The following is a 20,234-nucleotide window of genomic DNA, read 5'->3' on the forward strand; positions in this document are numbered from 1 at the left end:
GACATATTAACAGGGACCTAGATTGAAAGTGGAGCAGCCAGGATATAAACCAGCACCCAAATGGGATCCAGGTACTTGCAGGTGGAGGAGTAGCCAGTTGAGCCATCATGCCAGACCCAAAGGATCCTCATACAATAGCATCTACTTGCTCTCTGCAAAAAGGGAAAAAAAAAATGCAGTAAGACCAGTAAATGAGCTTAACAAGATGGCCAGGCTCAGGATCCCCATCTCTGTGCCAGCAACAAGCTGAAATTCAAGTTGTAAAAATTGTTATCACCTAACAGTAGCATTTCCAGCATGAAACACTTAGAACTAAATCTGCAACAAACCTCTCTATCTGCCTCTCAAACTTTTCAAAAAAATTATGTTGAGAATTCAAATAACAAAACCCCAGCTTGGTGACTCTGAAGCACCTAAGATTAAATGAGAGTAAGAGTGGAAAGCTATGTTGTTGCTTAGGCACAAGTTGGGCATTTGTTGGGCCATCTCTGGATAGAACATTAAAAGGTTCTGTAGTCTAACATCTTGATGCAATTGCTCTGTGACTCCATTGGTCCTGCTAGAAAATTAGTTACCCAAAAACAGGATCTTTCTTAAAACCAGATATCACATCCGACTGAACCTTCCTAAATTAGAAAAAAAAAAAAAGCATATTACCCAAACTGAATTAGATGCTGTCATTTCCAAGCCTATCAGATGTCACCCTCTCCTCTGTTGGATCCTTAAAGTCAGTTTCCAGGAAGCTATTTTCCTTTTCCAAACCAGAAGTTAATTTACCTCTTAAAACCAGCTTGCTTATTCAATAGCACCCCTGCTGAGTCATCCTGGCCGAAAGTAGCCTGCCCTGAGAGCCAACTCAGTCACATTGGCGCCCCCCTCTCCTGTGTGAGCTCAGTAAGTCTTAAATGCAAGGAAGCTTGGAGACGGGAAGCGTGGCACAGAAAGAGGAACAGGCTTCCTCTCTTGTCCTCACAAGTAGGAGCCCCAGAGAGTGCCAGCTGACACCTGACCCAAGCCTGACTAGAGACCCATCAACCGAAAAGAACGATTTTCTTTCCCTCCTGCAGAATCCCAACCCAGGCTTGTTTGCGGTGATGCACCCTCTGAGCTACACGGAGACGCTGATAGATTACCACCTGTGCTGTCACCCCAAGTACAAGGTCACCAAGGAGTTCCACGAAGGCTCCAGCATTCCTTTCACCCAGAGGCAGTTTCTTCACCATACGGTAGCGCCCTGGCATAGCCCTGGGATGCACAGCAGGGTGGAGAGGTGGTGGGGACAAGAACCAGGCCTCGGAGGATGACAGCCACCGCCACCATGGCATTGCCAACCCTACAGGGGCATGGTTAGGAAAAATGTAGAAACAGCCAGAACAGCTTCGGGTGCTCTCACACCTTTGGAAGACCCTGGCATCCTATCCACTCCTCCCCACCCAAACATACACACAGCCTGCAGGCTAATGCTGCCTCATGTTCCCCATTTATTCCTCTGGAAGGCCATTCCGAATGCCCATCATTCACAATTCTAGCCCCGGGAATGCCACCATATGGTGTGCCTGGCCCCATGATCGGATCTCCTGCCTTTGTGGTTCAGCAGTGTGGAAAAGGGGACAAGGTGACAAATGCCCACAGCAAGAAAGTGGCTCTGAAGAATTCCTTCTTCCAGCCACGGGGACCAGCCTGACCTGGCTATTCCAAGTCACTCTTGTCCTCCCACACAAATCTGATCATGCGGTTTCCTGCTTGAAACCCCAGATGGGTTCCTTGAGTGACTCCAAGCTTATTGACCTTTGCCCCCCAGGGTCCTCGGGGGGCCTGTCCCTCCTCACCCCTCTTCCACACCTATTCCAGCCAGTGTCCCCTGACAGCATGAGGCCTGCTGACTCTCCTCCACTCACACACTTAGTTCTCCCTTCCTGGGAGACCATCCCACAAACCACCCATCCCTACTATGAAGACGCACTGGCACAGCAGCCACAGTGCTGCAGGGCCACACCTGCCTTCCGAGACACCTGTCACCTGTGTGGCTGATGAAGCAAACAGCAACAACACTGCTACTACTTTGTCTACCATTGGTTTGCTCGAGTCAAGAGCCTTTGGTTTTACAGAGAATTCACTCGGGCACAACGAGATTTTACATTTTGGAGATCACCTTTCAGGGCTGAGAAATGAGCTGTGTGACTAACACTGGGAATCGTTCCTAACCTTGACAATGCCCTCGCATGCAGTGCCTTTGTGCTGGCTTCCGTTATAGGACATCATCCCCGGAGTCATGCACTGGAAGAAGTTCCAGTCCCCACTGCTGGTCCTCCCCTCCCTGCTGGATGGGTCTAGGCTGGAGACGACTCAGAGGTAAGATGCAGCTTGTCTGTGTCAGCTCACTAAGGCCATGATTTCCAAAAAGTCATTGCCAACAGCACATCAGATCAAACTTGGAAAGCATGAGGGAGGGGCAGGTGTCTGGTCTAATAGTTAAGCTCCTGAGTAGAATGCCCACATTCCGTCTTGGACTGTGGGTTCAAGACCCAGCTCCTCATTACATCCCATCTTCCTGTTACTGCATATTCTAGGAGGTGGCGGCAATGGTTCAAGTAGTTGGGTCCCTGCCAGCCTGGCCCAGCTCTGGCTGTTGCAGGCACTTGGGGAGTGAACTAGTAAATGGAAGACACACTCTCCCTCTCTTTTTCTCTACCCACCTATCAATATAAATTTTCAATTTTTTTTTCAAAAAAATATTAACAAAAGCATGAAGGAAGTTTATCCATCAGAGAATACAATCATTGATAACTGAGTTTGCTATTTTCAATTTACCTCAATGAAAATGCTTTTTCCAAAAAATAATTACATGGCTAGTTGACAGTGCTCCAGGGAAAGTCGATAACCAATCAGCATGATTCCACTGAAATACATACTCATGGTCAGTTTTTAAACTTTGTGAATTTCCAAAGATTAGCTTTTCACACCCTCCACATCCAATTCCCAGGGTTCCTCTTCCTCCTCAGACCAAGCAGAGGGCAAGCGAAACGACAAGTGGGCAAACATGAGCAGTGTTCCACCATGATTATCATGGGCTGTCACTTTGAGTTCAAATCTCACGGCCCAGGATGGGGCTGAGCCGAGCTCCTTCATCACCTCTCTGTGCCTGTTCACCAGTCAGGTTGTACTACTCAGGCCTGGCATTTTTACTGGAGTAGGAGTACAAGCGATACCCCAGACACACTCACTGCCCACCTACCTCTCCCCAGGTGATAGAGGAGACAGTCAGCCTCCAGCTTGGGACCAAAGGACCTTCATCTCCAGCAGGAAGAATGCTCCCTAAATGAGACCATGTGCAGCCTCCTTCCAGAATCTTCTCTGTGCACATTCCCTGTGGATTCTTTGCTTAGTGTTTCTCTGCCACCATCCTTGCTTAGAGGTTAGCAAGAGATTTTTTTAAAAAAAGCACCCAGTAGAGCCAATATCATGCAGCAGTGGTTAAGCCATCATTCGTGATGCCAAAATCCCACACAGTAGCCCCAGTTAGAGTCCCGACTATCCCACTTCCAATGCAACTCCCCATTAATGCAGCTGGAATAGCAGCAGAGGATGTCCCAAGTGCTTGGACCCCTGCCATCCACATGGAAGACCCAGATAGAGTTCCTGGCTCTTAGCTTCACACTGGCCCAGTTCTGACCATTGCAGCCTTTAGGGGACTAAAACAGCAGATGAAAGATCTCTGTTGTGCTCTCTCTCTCTCCCGCTCTTCACTCTCTCCCTCTGCCTTTCAAATAAATAAGAGAATCTTTAAAAAAAAAAAAGCACCTTACATTTTGCCTAGCAGTGAAGACCCCAGCGAAGCTATTCTTGGCTGCATACTACTCTGTCACAGGCACTTAGGGAATGAAGCCGCAGGTGAGATCTTTAGATAGAAATACAGATTAGAGAGAGGGGTGTTTCTCTCTTCTCTCTGGCTCATGATTCCTCGAATATTTTTTAAAAAATCATAAATACAGCACACAGTGTAGGATTTGGAACATGATAAGCACTTGAATATATCAGCCTCTTTCCTGGGAATTCATGTATGCCTTGTTCACCCTGCTTCATCCTCTGTGTTCTTTGTCTTAGCATAAAATTTGAAGCTGCCAAAGCCAACAGCATTGTAGACATCACGAAAGTTGTGGCTTCAGAGGTGGCAGCACAACCCCATGGGCACCCGCTCTGCCCTGGGGCAAGTCATTTACTGCTACAATTCCCTAAGCAGTGGTTTCCTGGCAAACATGGGGTTGGTGGAGAGAGGGGTGGGCAATGGGGTCTTCCCTAGGCTGCAGTGAGGACTGTAGCAAAAATGTCCAAATGAGACTTCTGGCCTCACACACCCTCCCCCCCCAACATGGTGGGCATAGAGACAGGACACTTCAACATGGCCCCAAGTCATTGATAAACTTTGTCATCGGGAGACTGGATGGGCTTAGGGCATCACGATGGGACACGAGGGCTGAAAAGAAAGACAACCATCTGAATGCTTTCCGAAGCATGGGCCTGGTACCCATCTCCCAGGCTATCCTTGTAGTGAGCCATAGATGAGCATGCAACTCTCCTGGGCTCCAGATACCATGGATTCTACAGGAACCAAGAACCACCTCCCAACACCTGAGTTGGCACTTCCTGCACCTGCACCTGTACCTGCCCCTGTAGGCTCTGTGGGACCAATTCACAACTCAAGAGCTACAGGGAGGATGCCAAGCCCACTGCAGATCCCATTCCAGGCCATGTGTGGCTCTTACTACACACAGTGCCAGGATGCTAATGCCCTCTGTGAAAGTCCTGTCTTCACTTGGAACAATAGGCCACGGACCACGTGGCTTCCAAACAATGCATACTCATGACTGACACTTCCGGATGTCAGTGGCCTCAGCCTTGACATCCCCAGCTTTTCTCAGTGTCTTCTCGTGATAGGAAAAGGAAGGCATTTTTCTGAGCCTCTTTCCTACATGAGGGCACTCATGCCATTCAAGAGAGCTCCTCCCTCACTGCCTGACCACCTCTGCAAAGCTCTACCCCTCCCAACATATCCATAATAGGATCAGGACTAGGGAGAGCGCAGGAGTTCAGTCCCTAGCATGTGCCTACAAACCCATTCACAATGTGACCACTTCCCAGCCTGTTAAATGAGTTCCTGTTCCCTCCGAGGTTCTTCCTTACACCTGTTGTCCCCAAGAGCTCTTTGCAGTGAAGCCACACAGCCCAGGCTTCAGTGATTATTCCAAGTCTTCTTGGTCTTCAAACAGCACTGAAGCAGCTCAGCATTTTATTCTCTTCAGTAAAGCAAGACCATTGGTTGGGTGTCTGTGGGCTTCTAGAAAACCCGAGTTAGCAGTAGTGAAGGGAGCTGCTTAGGAGTCGGGATTTGGCCTGACAGTTCAGAAGCCTGACTCCCGTGTCGCAGTACTTGGGTTTGACACCTCACCCCACTCCTGATGACTGTTAATGCAGGTGTTTGGGGGCAGTGGTAACAGCTCAGTTAACTGGGTGCCTGCCACACACACGTAGGCTTACAGTGAGCTCTGGCTTCCCACTCCACCAGATTATAAGAAGCAATTTCTAGTCCAGCAGTTCCCAAACTTTAGGATTTTATGGATCAGTGGAAAATGTTGGAGACTCACTTAGGTTGTCAGTTTTGTTAAGGGAGGGAGGTATTCGGTGCAGTACTTAAGCAATTCAGTGGGCCACTGCGCCCTGTAGCACAGTGCTTGATTCAAGTTCCACCTCTCCTTCCAATCAGCTATCTGAGGATATGCACTCCTGGGGGCAGCAGGTGATGGCTCAAGCTCTTGGGTGCCTGCCACCCATGTGGGAGAACCCAGATGGGGTTGTAGTTTCCTGGATTTAGTATGGTCAAGCCCTCCCCCCACCCACCTTCCTCATCCCCAACTCCCATCTCCCCTACTTCTGCTGTTAAGCGTGTTCAAAGAGACAATAACACATAGAATATCCCTGTCTGGCCATTGCTCTGCTTTTCAACTAAAATGAGCATAAGTATTTAAATAATAACAAGAAAACAAGCAAAAAGAAAAAAAATTTGCCCAACCGCCATCTGCTGTCATCACCACTTCCATTTCCCAAGATTTGAAAAGTAGAAAGAATCTGGTCTCGTGATTTAGAATTGGCTGAGCTCGTCTGGTGAGCAGCTCTTGGCTGTCCCTGTTTAGTCTGCACAGACATCTCTTCTCTGGAGAGGGGCCCACCTTCGGGCTTCTCAGTCCTTCTTCTTGGCACAACCCCCCCCCCAAGCCACTGCCCCAGCCCTGATCCCATGCATTCTATAGGTCCATAGGACTTCTCAGGGCGAGCCTATGTTCCCCATCATGAGCTCAGCAAGAAGGGTTCGCTCCAGAGCCTGTTTTAGTGGTGAGTGGGATTATTAAAGACCAAAATCTGAGTGCTGGATGTGCTCATTGCTACTGGAGTGTCTTTGTTCTTGGCCTCCTCAGCAGTCAAATCAGGAGGCCCACACAGGTGAGCATGCACACACATACATGCAAAGATCCCTACATGCCTGTGTACACACACGCACACATACATAAACACACTTCTCTATATGCATATTCTAGCAGCAGTGGATCCATGCAGAGCTACAGCCCCACTGCTTGCTTTCCACTCAGTATGTCCTCAGGACACTCCTGTTTCCACTGGGAGTGTACTGGCTTCAACATATCGACTTACTCAATTTTATTACACATTGAAAGTCGTTTCAGAATTGCTTCATCCACAGACACTGTAGGCCACAAACCCAAGAAACACATTTCCTTGAAGTTCTCCCTGGACTCCTCTGCTGGCCAGAGCTAGTGCAGAACCACCCTCTCTACCAAAACCTAGCTGGAGGGGTTTCTGTAGAACCCCCAAACCTGAATCTGCTTGCCCAGCATGCAAAAAAAAATCACTAGCTTGTGGGAGGTGGAAGAAAATATGTATGTATTGCAAGATGCAGAGCAAAGAGCTGGGTGGCCAGCTCTGGATCCCAGATTCCCAAGGAGAAGGGGTGAAGGTTCTTATGGGCTGAAGTTGGTGCTGAGTGGTCCATCGTCAGCTCATGTCCAAGTGCCCGCTTGGCTGCTTGTGATCACCCTTTCATTGGACAGTGATGCCACACTCTTTAGGGATTTTTTTTTTTTAGAATGGCCAGGTAGACTCCAGTTGGTCTTGGGAGGAATGGGCTTACATGCAGGTGGCAATTACCTTCTGCCCCACACCTGGAATTCCCTTCCACAAACCCCTCTGGATAGCACTGGCCAAGCAGATTTTATCTAGTCAGAAGCAAATGACTCCTTGAGTCCAGTAATTAGAGCCCCGTAGGGCCAGCTCTATCACTCTTTCAGTTCAGCAAGCTCCTTTTGCTCCAGAAGGACAGAACAACAACAACAACAAAAAAGATGCTTTGGCTAAGTGTGGGAAGCTGGGTCCCGGTACTACCCTTGGTTTTAAGGACACTTGAACAGGGGTTCCATTTCAGGACTGTGAGTATAAAACAAATACTGCAGGGCCAGGCACGGTAACCTAGTAGCTAAAGCCTTCACCTTGCACATGCCAGGATCCCATATGGGTGCTGGTTCGTATCCCAGCTGCTCCACTTCCCATCCAGCTCCCTGAGCCTGTGGCCTGGGAAAGCAGTTGAGGATGGCCCAAAGCCTTGGGACCCTGCATCTGTGTAGGAGACCCAGAAGAAGCTCCTGGCTGCTGGTTTTGGATTGGCTCATTGTGGCCACTTGGGGAGTGAGCCAGCAAATGGAAGGTCTTTCTCTCTGTCTCTCCTCCTCTCTGTAAATGTGACTTTCCAATAAGAATAAATATATCTTTTAAAAAAAAATACTGGGATTCCTTCTCTTTCTTCCTTCTTTTCTCCCTCCCTCCTTCTCTTCTTTCTATCCCTCCTTCCTTGCTCTCACTCTCTGTGTTTCTACTTGTTTTCCATTTAGTGTGAATATGGACTTCAGGCAAAATATTGTTTGCATTTGAATTCAGTGTCTAACTTCTATTTTTCTGTCTTAGTGATTTCATCTTTTGACTGTTCCAAACACTAGTTCCCCAAACTCAAAACTACACAAAAAAACAGACCTGGGGAGGCATTTTTCTCCCCCAACTTGTTCACAACCTTTTTTCCCCATCCATTGTTGCAAACAACCAGCTTAAATTGGTCATGTACATGGCTGTGGAGGTCTTAGCAGAATCAGTGGATTTTTCTTATTTTCCCTTCTATGAACGATGGCACTCCGGATATGCTTTTCTCTATTGGTTCTGTTTGTCTTTACTCAATTGTGTCTCCTTTTATCAGCCTGCCTCAGTTCATACCTCTGTTCCTCAGATTCTCTTCCATCCGTAAACACTGTAGTGCCAGAGTTCTTTTCAGTCAACCTCCACAACTGACCAACAGGTGCATTTTTGAAAGATTTGTTTATTAGAAAGGCAGAGTTAGAGAGAGAGAGATTTCACCCACAGGTTCACCCCTCCACCCCCCACAAATGGCTGCAATAGCGAGGAGTGAACCAGGCTGAAGCCAGGAGCCTGAAGCTCCCTCCAGATCTCCTGTCTGAGTGACAGGGATGTCTTGGGATGTCTTCCACTGCCTTCCCAGGTGTATTCACAGGGAGCAAGATTAGACATGGAGCAGCTGGGACTCCAACTGGCACTCATGTGAGGTGCCAATGCGGCAGGCAGTAGCTAAACCCACTACACTACAATGCAAGCCCTCAACAGGTGCTTTTTCGCACAAGGGTGAGAGACTTAGCTAAAAAATCCTGCATGTCTGGGCCAGTGCCGTGGCATAGTAGACTATGCCTTCTGCGACTCCAGCTTCCCATATGAGCACTGGTTCATGTTGTAGGCTGCTCCCCCTCTGATCTCACTCGCTGCTTGTAGCCTGGGAAAGCAGCAGAATGGCTCAAAGCCTTGGGCCCCTGCCCCGACGTGGGGGACCCAGAAGAAGCTCCTGGCTCCTGGCTTTGGCCTGGCTCAGCTCTAGCCATTGTGGCCATTTGTGAATCAAGAGATGAAAGCTCTCTTCTCTCTTCTCTTCTCTTCTCTTCTCTTCTCCTCTCTTCTCCTCTCCTCTCCTCTTCTCTCCTCTTCCCTTCCCTTCCCTTCCCTTCCCTTCCCTTCCCTTCCCTTCCCTTCTCTTCCTCTCTCTCAATCAGTTGCCCCCCTCTGCAACTCTGCCTTTCAAATAAAAGCAAAATAAATCTTTTTTTAATAACACCCTGAGTGTGAACAAGCAGAAGAACCCCAAATAGAAAGGCCAGCTCTCTCCATGTTAGCCCCAGCTTGTCATCCTTTACTTGTTAGCTTGACACAGCAATCTGTCTTCCAAGCTTCTAGAAATCTCTCCCATAGTCTTGTTGGAAATTGTTATCCTCTGATGGCCTTGTTCTCTTTGCTGTTGCACAGCTCATCTTTTATCCTTTTAATATCATTTGAAAGGCATTTAAGGAAACAATGGAGACCAGAAAAGCAATGTTCATTCCATTTTCAGACGGGGCTAGCCTTTACAATAATATTTCCCCCTATCTCAGTAAGTTTCAGCATGAGAAAATCAAACAGTATATTCAGGGATGGGAAGGAAGTTTTGAAGCTGAACAGAGTGGCCAAGAAGAGTGTAAATGCAGGGAGGAAATAACTAAGAACCAAGATCTAATTACCTAAAGCGCCTCCCCTTCCCATCCAGAAAATACAACCGTGGGCTCTCCCAGCTGAGAAGCTCTTATTGTGCACTCCAGAATAAGGCCCTATTGGACATCATTCTCCTGCCTTTGCCCTTGCCTCTCTGGAAGCTAGAGGGGGGCGTCAGGAGCAAGGGAGGATGGAGCCACAGCACCCTCACCTGCAGCAGCATAGGAATGCTTTGGAGAGTGATACCGGGGTGGGCAATGGACCTAGTGTTCTAGATGCCCATGCCCCTAAGGGCCTGGATTCAAGCCCCAGCTCTAGCTCCTACCCAGGCAGACCCTGGGAAGACAAACAGGATGGCTCCAGTAGCCTGGATCACTGCCACACACATGGGAGACCTGGGATGGGGCCCCTGTTTTCTGGATTTGTCCCCACCTGTTGTAGGCATTCAATCAGACTCTGACTCTCTCTCTCTCTCTCATAATTGAAAAAAGAAAAGAAAATGCCATAAGGATGTCCAGGCTGCAAAGATGACCGCTGACACTTTGCTACCAATGTGATTCTCTCCACAGCTCTGATGCCTTCAACTCGGTGATGCTCCCTGTGGGCGTGCCCACCGCGCTGGATGCCTTGCCTGAAGAAGACAGACTAGAGGCCGAAGAACGGTAGGACCCTAGCCTTTGCTCCTCTGCTATAATATGTTTTCCGATAATATGCAATGTGTAATATGTGTGGCACCTGACACACAGCCATACCAGCCCCTGCTTAAACACCAGATGGAGAATGGGCAACCCCCAGGGCTGATGTCTGCTCCCTTTAGGGGCCCCCAGGAGCTCAAGCAAAGGGAGCTCTAGTGACACTGACAGGGGTGGAAGATATCAATGATCATGCGGACATTTTGGGGGGAGTTTGGACAGAATTAAAAAGGTGGGACCAGCGTTGTGGCACTGCAAGTAGAGGCACCACCTTCACAGCCAGTATCCCATTTGGGTCCCAGTTCCAGTCCTGATCCAGCTCCCTGCTTATGTGTCTGGGAAAGCAGTGGAAGATGGCCTAAATGCTCTCCCACATGAGAGATCTGGATAAGGCTTCAGCCTGGCCCAGTCTTGGCCATCGTGGCCATCCGAGGAGTGAACCAGCAGATGGAAGACTTCTATGTATCACTCGCTCTCTTCATAAATTCTGCCTTTCAAATAAATAAATCTAGTTTTTTAAAAAAGAAAAGAAATGGACCTGGTGCAGTAGCCTAGTAGCTGAAGTCCTCGTCTTGCGCATGCCTGAATTCCATTTGGGCACTGGTTTGTGTCTCAGTGACCCCGCTTCCCATCCAGCTCCCTGGATGTAGTCTGGGAAAGCAGTTGAGGATGGCACAAAGCCTTGGAACCCTGCCTCCAGGACAGAAACCTGGAAGAGGCTCCTGGCCCCTGACTTTGGACTGACCCAGCTCCAGCCATTGAGACCACTTGGGGAGTGAATCAGCAGATGGAAGATCTTTTTCCTCTGTCTCTTCTCCTCTCTGTATATCCAACTTTCCGATAAAAGAGAAAACACAATTAAAATCCTAAAATAAAAAAATTTTTTAATTTAAAAAAAGAATTGAAATATAAGCTCTTGAGCTCACACTGTGGCACAACAAGTTAAGCTGCCACTTGCAACACAACCAGCATCCCGTATCAGCAATGGTTCAAGCCATGGCAGCTCCACTTTTTTTTTTTTTTAAGATTTATTTTTATTATGTTTTTTTTGGAAAGGTGGATATACAGAGAGGAGAGACAGAGAGGAAGATCTTCTGTCCGATGATTCACTCCCCAAGTGAGCGCAACGGTCGATGCTATGCCGATCCGAAGCCAGGAGCCTCTTCCGGGTCTCCCACGCGGGTGCAGGGTCCCAAAGCTTTGGGCCGTCCTCAAGTGCTTTCCCAGGCCACAGGCAGGGAGCTGGAAGGGAAGCGGGGCTGCCAGGATTAGAACCGGCGCCCATATGGGATCCCGGGCGTGCAAGGCGAGGACCTTAACCACTTGCACCATCGTGCCAGGCCCGGCAGCTCCACTTCTAATCCAGCTCCCTCTTACTGTGCCAGCGAAAGCAGCAAAGGAGGGGCCAAGTGCTTGGGTCCCTGTACCCATGTAGGAGACCTGGATGAGATCCTGGTTCCTGGCTTCAGCCTGGCCCATTCCTGGCTGTTGGATCTATTTCAGGAGTGAGCCAGCAAATGAAAAATTCTGTCTCTCTCTCTCTCTGATGCTCTGCCTTTCAAATAACTCTTTTTTAAAAAGTTAGGGCCCAGCGCGATGGCACAGTGGTTAAGGTCCTCGCCTTGCACGCCCGGGATCCTATATGGGTGCCGGTTCTATCCCAGCAGCCCCACTTCCCTTCCAGCTCCCTGCCTGTGGCCTGGGAAAGCACTTGAGGACGGCCCAAAGCTTTGGGACCCTGCACCTGTGTGGGAGACCCGGAAGAGGCTCCTGGCTTCGGATCGGCATAGTATCGGCCCGTTGCGCTCACTTGGGGAGTGAATCATCGGACGGAAGATCTTCCTCTCTGTCTCTCCTCTCTGTATATCCGCCTTTCCAATCAAAATAAAATAAATCTTTAAAAAAAAAGTTAGAGCTCATGAACATGAGTATGAAGAACTCAAGCTATTGTGCAGTGTAGTGGTAAGGGGTACAGGCTGTGAGTTTACACCCTCCTCGCCATTCACTCTCAGTGTACTCTGGGCAAGTAGTGTCACTTCTCAGCACTTCCATATCCTCGCTTCTAAAATAGAATAAGCCCCGGATGCGTCTCACAGGTGACTGTGAAAAGCAAATGAGGGAATCCAGGCAAAAGTGTGTAGCCAGGCACCCGACACATAGCAAGGTCTCAGGGACCGTTCGCAATGACTTTGGAAAACCAAATCTCTACTGTGCCATTCAGTCTTCTGATACCACAAAGAGATGGCTTGGATAAGCTTGGATAAGCTGTGGAAAAAGACGTGGAAAAGGAAAAGAGGTGGCTATTGGCTGCTGGGTTTGGAAGCTCATGATCCAAGGTCAGGCGGTTCCATTAATTTACATCCGGCAGGGCTTGAGGATAGCGATGGCAGAGCATGTGTGGGGAAAGGATCCCACAGTTAGCCCAGAAGAGCCTGGCAGTTGATACTTTCTGCCCAAGAATGGCAAACAAGAGCCAGGTTGGTCAAGGCCATGGGGAGATCTGTCTTCTGACAGCCTCCCTTCTGCTTGCACTGCCAGCTTTGTTATTTGCAAATGCTCCTGTTCCCAGTCCAGCCACATTCTACAGCACCTTCGGCTGGCTCTGTACTCATTGGAAATGGTCTACAACAGGCGCAGCATCTTCCAGGCAAGATACGCCATGATCAGTGCTTGTCCCTCACTGTTTCAATCGCTTCCTCCTATCCAGTCTCTTAGCACATTTCAGATGCACATGATCCGTCAGTGAAACCCCAACTGTGTGAAACATAGGATGCTCAGATCTTCTAAGGCCCACTGCTATGCATGGTTGCACGAGCTTCTTGAGGTTGGAGTGCTGACAGGAAAAGGAAGTGCCTTCCACTCTCACCTGCTACCTGAAACAATGCCTGGACTTCGGGTTCTCCAGAACAAGTCTATCTGGCCCAGCCTGCTGGGAGGGTGGAAAGAAGGACCTGCAATGGAAATTAAAGTACAGCCAACTGACACCCCTCCACCCAACAATGATGTGCAACCTACTGCAATTAAGTTTCTGCATCAACGCAATGGGAGCAGTCACCGTACAATTAGTCGTCAGAGCTAAAGACGGGAAGCCAATGCTGATGCAGTATTAGCGTTAATATCAAAACACAAGGAACCAGCAGCTTCGCTTCAGCCTCTGGAGCTCTGTGCCTCTGTCCATCTCAGAAGCGTATCTTGCTTGTGTTAGCCTTGCATAGGCAGCTGCGGTCAAATGTGTGTGGCAAGGCAGTGGCGCAGCAAGGTTAAGCATGTGTTGGAGTGCGGGTTCGAGCCTTGGCTGCTCCACTTCCCATCCAGCTCCCTGCTGACATACCTAGGAAAGCAGTGAAGGACGGGCCAACTTGTTGGACCCCTGCCACCCATGTGGAAGAAGCTCCTCATTCCTGGTGTGGCCTTTGTTAATAGGATGTCAGCACACTGGAAGTCTTGTGAGCTCGAGACTCTTAGCAAAGTACATCCGTGTCCTCCGCACTTACCCTCCAGCCCCCTACACTCTGAGACCCCAACAAGCACTGACCCAGCTTCAGCTACCAGTCAGCAAAGCTCCAGGCCACACGCAGGTGACCACCGGCCAAGTCTGGCCTGTCACTTGTGTATAGAAAGAAAATTTCACTGTGATGCAGCCACTTGCATTTATTGCCATATCATCTGTGATTCCTTTCGCACCACTACAGCAACACTAAGTATCATAACAGAGATCTCACAGGACCCATGGTGACCCCTGTTGTAGTAAAAATCTACAGAAAGATTTTTTAAAAACTAGAGCCCTTTATTTTTTTTTCTTCTCCAGAGATTATTTAGAAATCCATTGCTTTGTGGCTGGCATGGTGGCATAACTACTAATCCTCCACCTGTGGCGCCATCATCTCATATGAATGAGATGCACCCATGTGGGGGACCCAAAGGAAGCTGCTGGCTCCTGGCTTCAGATCAGCCAAGCTCTAGCCTTTATGACCCTTTGAGGAGCGAACCAGCAAATGGAAGATATCTCTCTCTCTGTGTGTTTCTGCTTTTCTCTCTATAACTCTGAATTCCAAGTAAAATAAACAAATCTTCACAAAAAAAAAAAAAAAGAAAATTGCTTCATTCTGTTATTCTTTGCTATTGATTTTGCTCCTAATCTCATTTTGGCTGAGTGACCTCTGGCTTTAGAACTAGTTTGGGACTTTCCCTACAGCCCAGGATACAGTCAGTTTTGGTAAACGGTCACAGTGTACCTGAATATGAGCTCAGTAGCCCTGTTTTATTTTTTAAATCATTTCTTCTCCTCGGTTATAAATAACTGTTCCTACCGCTGCTGGGGGGAGGCAATTTATCACTCTTGTGCTTCTTTGAATGCAGACTTTGCAAAAGTAGACGGAACTCATGTTGAATTGCGTAACTCCTCAAATGCCCATGGAGTTTCGTCCTAGTTTTTGCAGTAGGAAAGAAAACGGCTCCCACTAAACTTCTTCTTGCATTTTTTTTTTCAGTGAACTCTGCGAACGCCACATCGAGATCATGCTGACTCCGGAAATGATCCAAGCCGAATTCCCTTTGCTGGACCCCAAGGACATCAAGAAGGAGAAGTAAGTGTCCCATCCTCGTGCTTTCTTAAGAGGCAGCCTGGGGCTCAGGTGCATCCCACGACATGTTGGTCTGAGCTGCCACATGGTCTGCTTCTAACACTCTCAAGCTGGGAAAGCGATGTATTCTGATGCTTCCTGTACCTACACGTGTGCGTCTGCCCAGTGACCCCACCCACGCACAAGGGACCAGTCGTTCCCTTGGTTCATCATTCATCATGTGCTTGTTCTTGTCAGTACCGACTGAGCTTCTTGCAGGTGTCAGGACTGGATGAAATGTCAAAGGAAAATAAAAAAAAGAAAAAGCTTTGTCCTTTGTCACCACGCTGAGGGCTCACTCACCCACCAAGCAAACCCCATTTTTTGGCTTTAAGGAATACTTTTCTAGTATAAATAACTGACTATCCTATTTTTGCTCTTTTCCCTTAAAAAATGCCCTTTGATTAAAAAAAAATCCAGAAAATGATGAAGAATAAAGGGGCAGGCATAGTGGCTCATTGGGATGTCCATGTCTCATATAGAGATGCCGGTTTCAACCCTGGCTGTTTGGCCTCCAATGTTGCTCATGCATCTTGGGAAGAAGCAGATGAATGACCCAAGTGGTTGGGCCCCTGCCACCCATGTGGAAGATCTAGGTGTAGTGCCAGCTGCCTGGCTTCACTCAGGCCTTACAGTTGTAGGTATTTAGGACGTGCACCCCTCCAGCTTTCACTGGCAGACTTGGGCATCAGTGGGTGACTTGCATATTTTGTTTATAGAGGTTTATTTATGTACTTATCTCAAAGTCAGAGAGAGAGAGACTTACTGTCCTCTGGTTCCCTTCCCCACGTGACCACAACAGCTGGCGTTAGCCCAGGCTGAAGTAACACCATGTGGTCTCCAATGTGGGTAGCCGGGACCAAGAGCTTGGCCCATCTACCTATTGCCTCCCAGGCACATTAGCAGGAAGCTGGATTGGAAGTGAAGGAGCTAGGACTTAAACCAGCACCCGTATGGGATATTGGCATTGTAGGTGCCGATTTTACCCGCTTCGCCACAGCACCGTCCCCAGCCAGCGTGTTTTATTCGGCACCTCCTTCTGTTCCTCTATCCTTTGCCACTCAGAGACATGAAAGAGCAAGCCCTACCCACAGAGAAGCTGGGAGAGAAGGTGCTGGAGGAGATGAGGAACCTACGGAGCAAAGCCCTCAACACATACCTGATTCTGGAGTGATGGCTGCCAACAGGTCAGCTCCCCGCAATTGCTTAACTGCAGTCACAGCAGTCCTCTGGGTCCGTTTATATCCCAGGGACTTTCACAATGAAAGTTTCTAGAGGAAAAAAGCAAAAAGAAAGACATGCGAATGATTCATACATAGTTTTATTGTAACTGTGACTTTTCTTTTTTAAAAAAAATAAAATGTCATGAGTGTGACAGAGTGGCAGAAGCTTCTCTGTGCAAGGTTTAGGGCTGGGACAGAACTTTCATGAGCAAGGCCAGAGAATCTTTGGTAAGAGACTCAGACACTTGTTTCCAGAGGCAGGGGTGGAGAAGTCTTTGGGGAGTTGGGGGACATATGCCCAGGGAGACAGGATGGACATAACTGACCTTGGCATTGGTGCACTCCAGGAAAAGCAGCAATGCCGAGGACATCAGCTCTCCAAGCAGCTGACACTGAAAGCTGGCAGAGTAGCATGCAGACAACTGTAAAATGGTCCCTTCTCCAAGGGCATGTGACTGGTGTGTGCCAATGGCCAGGAGTCTTGTTGAACAAAGCCTGTGAAGCCCACAGGAGACCATAGCTGCCATCCCTGATAGCACCAGGCTGACATGCCTGGGGCACAGCCCAAAAGCACCATGTCCCTGGGGGTGGGGAGGAGAGAGGATGGGCTGGCATGGGCACCTGAGCCTGTTCATCCTGAAGAATTATCTTTTCAACACTAAAGGGTATACACATGGCAGCATCTTGCCCTGGACTGGAGAGAGCAGGGTCTTTCTTTAGATAAGAAGGAGGCTGGATAGAGTCACTCTGAATACCCTGACCCTGACCCTGGCCACAGCTACGACGCTTATGTGGATGGGACACAATGGGGCCTGGCTAGGAAATAGCCTAGGATGCTAAGGACCACTCAAACCTACCCAAGCTGGCCTGGCTCCATGCAGCTGCACCTTGGAAAGCCCAGCCTGGAGTCCGTGATGTGCCCTCCAGACTGAAGACCCCTTGTTTGCTGGGTGTCCCTTCCACCTCCTGGCAAGTCCCACAGCGTGCATCTCCATCTTCCCAGTTACCGACTGAAATCTACACCTGCACATGAGACACCAAGAACCCAAACTCTTAAGGGGGTCTCAAGCCTTGGGAACAGCCCATCCTCACAGTGCCAAGAAACAGTTGGGGGAAGGGATTTGTTTTTCCATCGTGAACCTGAATTCTTCAGAGACAAGGCACCAGCCATGGTGTCTCTAAGACAGCTGTTCACATGCCACAGACAATGGCATGTTGTCAAGCACCAGGTCTTAGTTGCCACTTACATTAAACTGGCCTAGAGAGCAGGTCTTGGCACAGCAGTTAAGCCATCGCCAGAGTTGTCCCTTCCCATGTCAGAGTGCCTGGGTTCAAATCCAGGCTCTACTTTTGATCCAGCCTCCTAGAAGGCAGCAGGTGATTGTTCAAGTATAGTCCCTGCCATTTGTGTGTGAGACCCAGATAAAATTCCAGTAGCTGACTCCCGCCTTACCCAGCCTCGGTTGTTGCAGGCTTTTAGGAAATGAACCAGTTGGTTGAAGATCTCTCTCTCTCCTCTCTCTCCTCTCTCTCTCTCTCGATATGTCTCTTTGCTCTTCTAGTAAAATAAAAATAATTCTTTTTTTTTAACAAAATGGCCTAAGCTTGCTTCCATAGTTTTAGTCTCTATAAACTATATGACTTGACTTAGTAGTATCAAGCTGCAATCTCATAAGTTCATTTTTATGACCAATGGCTAAATCTCAGCCAATCAGGAAAGCTGAGATTCAGCCAACTGCAGGCTGTCAACTGAGCAGACCACGCCCATCAAAGACACCTGCTGAGCATCACGTGATGTATGTGTGTCACTTCCTTTTCTTGTCTGTCGTCATTGCCTGCCCTCGTGGTTGGGCACAGAACTCAGACCATCTCTTCAGTCTTATCGCTGCCTAACCCATGAATCATTCTTTGGCCAGGCTCATCTTTGAACTCTCCCTATAGCTGGCAAACAAGTGAGCTTGGATTGATGAGGCCCATTTCTTTGGTGTTTGCCTCCAATAGGTGCAAAGTAGAAGCTTCCATTCATGGATCATGAAAAGCAGGTCCCTGTGGAAAATGCCCTGGGAAGGAGAAAGGCAGACTCTGATTGCAGGTTAAAAAAAAAAAAAAAATGCTAGGGTAAAATCCACAGTACCCAGGGGAAAATGCAGTTTCAGCGTTACAACTGACAGCATAGTGACACAGTTGTGCATATTCTTTGGGACATACTACACCAAAGCATCCCCCATGTTTTGTCTGAGCCTCACATGGAACTGGGCACCCTACATTTTTAGCTGCTGACTCTGGCAACCCTGCTTACCACAGTGGTGGTCCTGGAGAGACAGGTGTGTGAACGCAGGAGGGGACGGTCACAGTAAACACACAGGGCTTATGGGTGAGGCATGAGGCAGCTTTTGTGACTCAAGAGGAAGACAACAGTCCATTTTCCTTGGGGTCCACCATGCGCCAGACTCTCTGTCTTGAGTTTTTACTTCCTATCTACAAAGAGGCAGTGGTGAGCAGCCAGGGGACTGCCTAAGCTGGCAACAATTCTGGAAGGCTGTATACCCTCCAGGCCTGGGCAGAATATGGGCACCTATAATACAATAGTGCAGAACTGTGCAGGTGCACTGAACAAATGGGATAGAGGTGGGGGCAGGGGACAAGGGCACTGTTTCTGCTTGAGGATTCCATAGTCTTTTTTGTATCCTATCATCTTTTCCTCCTGCTTCACCTAGGTCTGCCTTATCAGCCCAAAGGAATAAAATTAGATTGCTTTGCTTCTGCTAGTCCAGATTCATAGCTGTGTCCCCATCTCATCCAATGGCCTACCTGGCTTCCCACAGGCTCCTCTTGTCCTCCAGAGAGGTTCCAGCACCTGGGATGAGAGCAGGGACACACTCTCATGGCCGAGGAGGCTAGTCCTGATGACCACTAATGAGCCCGCCACCTTTGGTTGCCTTTGCTAGCCCAGCACAAAGGCGTTTCTGCCAGCTGACATCCTAAGGGGGTCACCTGCTGAGAGGCCTGAAACTCATGCCACCATAGCCAGATGGGCAGTCTTCTCCAAGGGCAAAGGGCAGAGGGCAGGCAATGTCCCCAACAAGCCAGGCTGGGTCTGAGACATGACTCATGGGCAGGTCTGCACACACCTACCACAAAGACACAGCGCACACACACATGAAGAACACAAAAGACCAGCTGAGGCCCCTCCCTGGGCAATGTGCTTAACAGGCAAAGTATCAGGAAGAAGTCCCAGGGTTGAAGCCAAGGCAGGGACACTGGGCCAGGGAGTCTCATCTCACAGCCAGAGTGCAAATAGATGGCCTATCTAGTATTTCATTGGTAGGTGGAGAGCTCCAGGCAGGGGAGCAACTTGAGCTGTTTGAAGCAGGTATTCTTGGGTCTACATGTAGAACTGCTGTTAGGGGGCCAGAGGTGCTATAGAGAAGGGTTTGGAAACCTGTGATAGAAGCCCCATTCTGGAATATTCCACCAGATACCTGTCTTGTACCAGGGCCTATTCTGAGGCCAGCGAAATTAGGCTCATCTCACGGTTAGACATTTCAGTCCAAAAACAAAGGGAAACAAGAAGCAGGAAAAGCTGCCATCTGCAATGGCAGCATCCCACATAAGAGCACAGTTCAAAACCCTGCTGGTGCACCGGGAAAGCAGCAGCAAATGGCAAAAGTGCTTGGACCCCTGCAGCCATATAGCACATTCGGATGGAGCTCCATTCTCCTGGCTTGAGCCTGGCCCAGCCCCCTACTATTGCAGTCATTTGGGGAGTGAATCAGATGGAAGATTCTCTCTCTCTCCCTCTCTCTCTCTCTTTCTCACCCTTCAGGATTTTTTTAAAAAGCATGGTTTCTAAGCTACATCTGGACTACAGAGTGGAGAGAGGCCTGGGACATAGCTCCACCACCCACTCCCCTATGCCAGGTTTCTGCAAGGGAAGGCTAGACACTCCGACCTCAATCTAGAATAGCTGGACTTTATTCTGGGAAATGATTCAGCTGCTTTTCTTAGGTGGAGAGGCCTTATCTGACTGCACCTTGTAACTACTCAGAGAGCCTTGA

At 48.8% G+C, this 20,234-nt stretch overlaps 1 protein-coding gene across 1 annotated transcript in view; it reads left to right on the forward strand.

The window, feature by feature from the left end:
* Nucleotides 1–16,127, forward strand: part of CFAP221 (cilia and flagella associated protein 221) — a 69,496-nt gene extending 53,369 nt beyond the window's left edge. Inside the window, exons 19-23 of the mRNA XM_040979175.1 lie at nt 1,068–1,226; nt 2,255–2,352; nt 10,209–10,301; nt 14,822–14,917; nt 16,019–16,127. Of these exons, the coding sequence (XP_040835109.1) occupies nt 1,068–1,226; nt 2,255–2,352; nt 10,209–10,301; nt 14,822–14,917; nt 16,019–16,127 (555 nt within the window). The remainder of the gene's footprint in view (nt 1–1,067; nt 1,227–2,254; nt 2,353–10,208; nt 10,302–14,821; nt 14,918–16,018) is intronic.
* Nucleotides 16,128–20,234: the final 4,107 nt, after the last annotated feature.

Source organism: Ochotona curzoniae, unplaced genomic scaffold (genome assembly GCF_017591425.1).
Source record: "Ochotona curzoniae isolate NIBS_2020 unplaced genomic scaffold, NIBS_Ocur_1.0 contig_3037, whole genome shotgun sequence".
In the NCBI taxonomy this organism is placed as follows: domain Eukaryota; kingdom Metazoa; phylum Chordata; class Mammalia; order Lagomorpha; family Ochotonidae; genus Ochotona; species Ochotona curzoniae.